This window comes from Thunnus albacares, chromosome 12, assembly GCF_914725855.1.
Source record: "Thunnus albacares chromosome 12, fThuAlb1.1, whole genome shotgun sequence".
NCBI classification, from domain to species: domain Eukaryota; kingdom Metazoa; phylum Chordata; class Actinopteri; order Scombriformes; family Scombridae; genus Thunnus; species Thunnus albacares.
The window spans coordinates 33,408,851-33,416,196 of NC_058117.1; the positions used below are offsets into that span (position 1 = coordinate 33,408,851).

At 40.4% G+C, this 7,346-nt stretch overlaps 1 protein-coding gene across 2 annotated transcripts in view; it reads right to left on the reverse strand.

Moving 5' to 3' along the window:
- pex5lb (peroxisomal biogenesis factor 5-like b) overlaps window positions 1-3,535 on the reverse strand; it is a 57,516-nt gene extending 53,981 nt beyond the window's left edge. For both annotated transcript variants that reach the window (XM_044368757.1, XM_044368756.1), the window contains exon 1: window positions 2,614-3,535. In XM_044368757.1, the coding sequence (XP_044224692.1) occupies window positions 2,614-2,628 (15 nt within the window). In that variant the 5' untranslated portion in view covers window positions 2,629-3,535. The remainder of the gene's footprint in view (window positions 1-2,613) is intronic.
- Window positions 3,536-7,346: the final 3,811 nt, after the last annotated feature.

Sequence of the window (7,346 nt, forward strand, 5' to 3'; positions counted from 1 at the left end):
AGCGTTGGTCGGGACCTCGCACTCTGGCCCGTCGGGATCAGATTGTTTTGCTTTTTAAAAATGAGGGATATTTCTTACAAGTGTGGTGTGCTTTTATTTTGAAAGTGTGATTGACATGTGTACTGTCAGGTGTGTAGAGACAATAAGTAACTGCAGCTGAACACAGAAAAATACTCATATATTTGAATGGAGAGTGTGAGTGAACCCACACCTTTTTGAACATTTACTGCTTCCACATAGTTTTAGATACAAACTTCATTTGAACTTTAAATGAGTCACGAGACTTTGACCTACAAATCTTGAATTTACATGTGTCTTCTATCTTTTACTGTTTTTGAGATATTAGAGTGTGAGTTTTAAAGTCTTTTCTTGCTCCTCCTGTGATTTTATAATGAGTGTGTATTGCGGAATGTTTCACAGCACTGAGGGAGTGACATCACCAGGAGCAGTTGGAGAGGAGGATTTTAGAGTACGCTTCTTGTGAAATCTCCTCATAAATCCCATAACTTTGGCCAAATCTTACATTAAAAATCATATTTTAGTTGGAAATTTCGTTGCGAATCCATTGATACAGGTTTGAAAGTGGTCAGACTTATAGTTTAGATGTCAGAAGCCTCTGTTTGACACAAAGTTCATGTCCATAGATTGCCTCCCCATTGGTTTACATTGTAAGGTGTGATGTGGCACTGCAACTTTCAGGGCTTATTAAATCCAAACCGTTCGAGTTATTACAAAGTTTTTAACTTTTTTTCAGCACAGTGTCATAAGTCATGTATCAAAGTTTGAGGCCGATACCATTAACGCCTGTGGAGGAGATAGCGTTTGTTCAGGGTCCAAAATTGGGTCAAAGTCTTATTTTGAAATTGAGATTGCTGACTTCCTGTTGGATTTAGGTCAGGGGTGTCAGCAGATGATTTGTAGATCTTGATGAGACGAATAGTTGAGTTTTGGTTTGATCTTTCTAAAACATTCCTACAGGCCGTGGCGGCCATTTTAGTTACATAGATGGCGCTAGAGAGCACATTTTGGCACTTTAGGGGTTAATTTTTCCATTTTATCAAAATTTTCACCAGACCTGATGTGTGTGCCAAATTTGGTCAAATTTAGGGTTTAAGGGGCGTAATAAGAAAGAAAGAAAGAAACAAACAAACAAACAAGCACAAAAAACAGTAGGGTCCTCGCCCTTAGACAAGGACTCACATTGAGTCGGATTATTGTCGCAATATTTCACTAAGTTTAATGTTAACTGATAACGATACCATACTTTTTAAAACTTCTACAATCTACTACTGCTAACTTACTTTTAAATTCAATTAATATAATAAATCACTTATCAGTCCTCTGCTGTTTAACTACTGACCCACATTACACTGTTAATTCAGTTCATCTCTGTGATTCTACCTCACAAGTTACTTTTTACGCATTTGTATTTGTACATTTTTCTATTTACTTATTGTGTATTTATTATTATTATTACTATATTATTTTATGGTAGTTTTTACCTTGTTTTTACTTATTTACTTCCTCTTTCCTGACGGTGTGCTGAGCAGTTGTAACAAAGCTTCATTTTACAGCCGAATAATTGAAGCGTAAATCTGCGTTCAGTGCGGCAGCTTTATGATCCTCAAACAACAAGAACCTGCAGCTCGTTTTATACTGAAGGTTATAAATCTCAGCTCAGCTTCCTGTAGGGAAGCTACGGAAACATTTTAATGACACAAGAGATTAATTTATTAAATATCAGTACTGTCAAGTCTAAAGTAATCAGCAACTATTCCGATCATCGATTAAGCTGTAAGTTGTTTCTCGTTCTTTTATAAACTTCATGTCTTTGGACAAAATAAGACATTTGAGTTTCACTATTTTCTGACGTTTTATAAAGCAAAACATTCAAAGTATCTTACTGCATAATCGGTTAGTTTTGTAGTTAATTTTGAAGTAAAAGTGCTGAAAACTCACTGATTTCAGCTTGTAAAATGTGAATATTTACTGGTTTTCTTTTTTTTTTTTTTTGTGATTATAAACTAAATACGGGTTTTAGACTGATGGTCGATACAACAAGCTTCTAGGAAATCATGATGTGCATTTTATAAACCAAAACAATGAATTGATCATAGAATAAATCATTGTCAGATTAATAAATACTATTATTTTGTTGCAGCACTATCTGACAGTAACAAATATTAGAAACCAGGAACATCGAAGCAGAAAACTTAAAAAGTATCACAAAGCAAAACTGCAGTAAAAATAATTAATAGCTTAATCAGCAATGAAAATAATCATTAGTTGTAACATCAAAGAAATACTAATTGTAATTGTATTTACTGTTGAAGTGGTTTGTAGATTCATCACATGAAGCAGAAGTTCAAGACAATAATTAATGTTTAAATGATTCATCAAGTAAACATCTTTAAATATTTACTCTAAATACTCTGAGGACTATTCTCCGAGCAACAGAATTCAGTTTAACCGTCCAGATGTTGAACCGTCTTTATCTGATTCTTTACGTTACATAAATGAATTTTTTACTCTAAAAACGACGGTTAAAATCAGTATTTGTGTAAGTCCCGTTAATGTGTCCGTTAAATGGAGGCTGCGGGGGTAAGAGCTCACCTGGACCTGGTACATGTCTCCGGGTCAGACGGTTCCAGCAGCTCTCGGATCAGCGGGACGAAGCCTGGAGCTTCAGCCGCCAGGAGTCCACCCCTAACCGGCTCCGCTGCGCCGAACCGCGCGGTGCCTTTCACCTCTGCAGCCTCCGCAAAACGACGCCGATACTCGGGGTCCGCTCCTCCTCCCGGTCCGCACTGGCTCTGTCTCCCGGTCCTCTCTAGCTCTGTCTCCCGGTCCTCTCTAGCTCTGTCTCCCGGTCCTCTTTAGCTCCGTCTCCTAGTCCTCTCTCGCTCTGTCTCCCGGTCCTCTCTCGCTCTGTCTCCCGGTCCTGTTTAGCTCTGTCTCCTAGTCCTCTCTAGCTCTGTCTCCTAGTCCTCTCTAGCTCTGTCTCCCGGTCCTCTCTAGCTCTGTCTCCCGGTCCACACTGGCTCTGGCTCCCGGTCCTCTCTCTAGCTCTGTCTCCCGGTCCTCTCTAGCTCTGTCTCCCGGTCCACACTGGCTCTGGCTCCCGGTCCTCTCTCGCTCTGTCTCCCGGTCCTCTCTAGCTCTGTCTCCCGGTCCTCTCTAGCTCTGTCTCCCGGTCCACACTGGCTCTGGCTCCCGGTCCTCTCTCTAGCTCTGTCTCCCGGTCCTCTCTAGCTCTGTCTCCCGGTCCTCTCTAGCTCTGTCTCCCGGTCCGCACTGGCTCTGTCTCCCGGTCCACACTGGCTCTGTCTCCCGGTTCTCTCTAGCTCTGTCTCCCGGTCCTCTTTAGCTCTGTCTCCCGGTCCTCTCTAGCTCTGTCTCCCGGTCCTCTCTAGCTCTGTTGCCCGGTCCTCTCTGTCCAGTCCGTCCGACGCCGAAGCACCCAGAAGCCGCGGGATTTTCGCATCTCGCTCCGTTCCGGTGATGGGCGGGATGAAAACAAACCGAGCACAGCCGATCTGTGCCGAGCTGCTCCGAGGTCAACTACCCGAGCCCTCCCGAGCCACACACACGGTGACTTCCGTTGTTAAAACGTTCGCCAGAAAACAAAACAGTGAAATTCAATCTAAAAGTCATTTGTGGAAGTTTTGTAGTTGCAGCTCTCACACTATTGTTATCTTCGCTCTTTATTATTATTATTCTGTATGTTTTACTACTTCAGCATACTTTCAGATACAGAAACCATCAATTATCGAAATGTTGAGCCTTTTCAGGGAGATAGGCTACTGCTGCCATTCAGTTTTTTAAAATGTTTTATACTTTTTTAATATACTATGATGGAAAGTCAATGGGAGGAATGTTTTTAAGTATTCATGCTTCATGGACAGGCGTCTTATCATATTAAAACATGGGGCCGATAGCGCCACCATGTGGTCAATTAATACGTGCTTTACTTTTTAGCTAATAGTAATAACTCAAAAAACCATTGGGTTGGCAAAACAATATTTGCCCAGTGTGTTCCTTGGCTGATGCTGATTGGACGGATATAGACAACGCTGGAAAAACGTCACTTCAAGTTTGTCTGAAATTTGTTTCCAGACTTCTGAAGGTGCGGCCTGATGCCCTCAACAGGCCGTAACTCCTCAATACTGAATCTGACTGCAAGCAAATTTGGGATGTTGTGCATCAGTCACACTGCACAAGTCTGTAACATTTGATACAACTGTACCCAGAGGGAGCGCTAAAGTAACATTATAACATGATATTTCTGTAATTACTTCGTCTTTAATAAAATTAAACTTGGTACACAAGTTCTTCATGAGAATCTGCACAACATATTAAATTATGGCACCAATAGCCCCATCTTAGTAAAACACCACCATACTGCTTATTAACTGCCATATCTCTTTAATGTAGTATTCCATGCTAACCAAATTCATGATTCATTCATTCTACCCTGCGTGGTAGCTTGCCGCCATCGGTGTGTGAGTGTGTGAATGTGGCTTGTAGTGTAAAAAGTGCTTTGAGTGGTTGGAAAACTAGGAAGGCGCCTTATAAGTGCAGTCCATTTACCATTCTACCATATTGTTTTTGCAAGCGCTTTCACAGCACTGGTGCAGAATATCTCTGCTCACATAAGGCTTTGAGCATGTGCAGAATCCGAAGGAGCGTGTGACTGTTATCCCTGAGCACACAACTACTATCATTACTCTTCTGCTCACAAGACTTCCACTTGCTCGCTCACAAGTGGTTTTTCTTTTTGGCAATAATTGGGTTAATGCAGACTGCAGACCGCTCACTTTACTTACATGCTGCCCTTTTCTAATAGTGTGTAATGCTACAGTACATCAGAGGCATGCACACCAGAGTTAAATAGAAGATATTTATTTGCACAAAAACAGGAACAGGAAACAGAACTTTTGGCTGACCCTACAAACCCCAGGCTACATTCACTGTGGGGAAAAACAATTGAGGAAGTCCATCAGGTGGAAGGTCTGAGGTAGAGCAAAGGGTTTGGAGAAGATAGAAGACGAAGGGAGAGGGAGAGGAAGAGCTGTGACAGAACTGACAAGTGTGATGGCTTCCCTTCTATGTAAAAAAATAATAATAATTAAAAAAGAGTGAACATCAAACATCACATAATGTAAAACAATTCTGACCTGTTTTTTTTTTGCTGCCAATCATAGACTGTATCTAAATACTGTCTATGCTGCCAAAACTTTCATGGGAAATCCAAATCCAGCATCATCCTACTGGATTTTGCCTTTCAGACACAGGGCAATACTTTTTAAAATTATATATCCCAGAGGGGTGAAATGAATTTTGTGAAAATTTGGTCAGGACCTCTATGCTTTACCTGAGGATGTTGTACAATGCTTCCACCAATACAGAAAACAAAGGAAGTAATCATACTGTTAATAAAGCACCAGGCTTTATCCATCCTCCCAGGATGGGCAGACCTCCACCAGCATCGCTGAGTGAGGGAAGAGAAGACATCTCGCAATTCCTGCTTCATTCCTGCCTCAAACTTCAAACTAGGGCTGAGTATCATTTAACAAATTACGATACCAGTACCCTTAAAGTGATACTGATACCAATAGAGTGCTTCATTCGATACCTTTTTTTCCCTATTTCATTTGATACCCATCATGTGAATGGAAGCATTCAGTTGAGTAAAATGCCACCACTCCTCTCCATCCAAATGATTTTTACACAAATACATTTTAAAAGTGCTGAATAGGAGAAGGAGGCTGTGCTTCAACAATGGGATTCTCAGTGGAGAACTAAACCGAAGATCCAGCAAGCATGTTCCAGAAATATGGATGGGTAGCACATCTCAAATTTCCTAGTCAAGGAGGACAAAATACTAACATTTCACTTGTTTATATGACTCATATCACAAAAGAAAAATGGTTTGAGTATACAGGTTCAATTTGGTCTTATATACAAGGGCAGAGTTAATACACAGCTGGGATTTGGACCCAATTGCTTAAGAGCCAATCACTTTTCTCATCCCATGGGTCTAGGTACAGGGACCAATCACAAGTACATAGTTAAATCTGATTTAAACCCAATTACATACATGACTGCTGACCCCAGGAGTATATGAGAAATGCATTTGTTTTGTTATGTAATGTATGTTTTCTTTGACAGCATTGAATAAAACCTAATATGATGTAAGGTGAAGGTCTTTACTTGTATGTATAGCAAAAATCTTTTCTCTGGAAATCCTTCACGTTTACTGTATGTTCTTCTAATAGTGTGTAATGCTACAGTAAATCAGAGGCATGCATACCAGAGTTAAATAGAAGATATTTATTTGCACAAAAACAGGAACAGGAAACAGAACTTTTGGCTGACCCTACAAACCCCTGGCTACATTCACTGTGGGGAAAAACAATTGAGGAAGTCCATCAGGTGGAAGGTCTGAGGTAGAGCAAAGGGTTTGGAGAAGATAGAAGACGAAGGGAGAGGGAGAGGAAGAGCTGTGACAGAACTGACAAGTGTGATGGCTTCACTTCTATGTAAAAAAAAAAAAAATTAAAAAAGAGTGAACATCAAACATCACATAATGTATAAAAATTCTGGCCTTTTTTTGTTTTTTTGCTGCCAAAACTTTAGTGTGAAATCCAAATCCAGCATCACCCTACTGGATTTTGCCTTTCAGACACAATACTTTTTAAAATTATATATCCCAGAGGGGTGAAATGAACTCTGTCATGCAAAAAATTTGGCCAGGACCTCTATGCTTTACCTGAGGATGATGTACAATGCTTCCACCAATACACAAAACAAAGGTAGCCATCACACTTTTAATTAAGGGCTTTATCCATCTTCCCAGGGTGGGCAGTACCGGTTGAGATCTTGCAAGTCATGCTTGATCCCTGCGTCGAGCTTCACACTAGGGCTGTATCATTTAAAAAATTACAATACCAGTACCAACACCAGTACCCTTAAAGTGATACTGATACTGATACCAATAAAGTATTTCATTTGATACCCATCATGTGATTGGAAGCATTCAGTTGCATAAAATGCCACCATTCCTCCCCATCCAAATGATTTTTACACAAATATATTCTGAAAGTATCCAAATTATTAAAATATTGATTTTATAATTTTGTGGCATCTTTGCATCCTGATCTGCCAACTCTATTAAATACACTGCACTCGACTTCACGACCACAGACTCTACAGGTTGCAGTTTCTGCGGTGGTGGACCAACTACACATCACATTAAATCAATCTCTTCATCTAAACCATCAACCTGTCTCTTAGATCCCATCCCAACTAGGCTGCTTAAGGAAGCCTTACCCTTAGTTAGCACT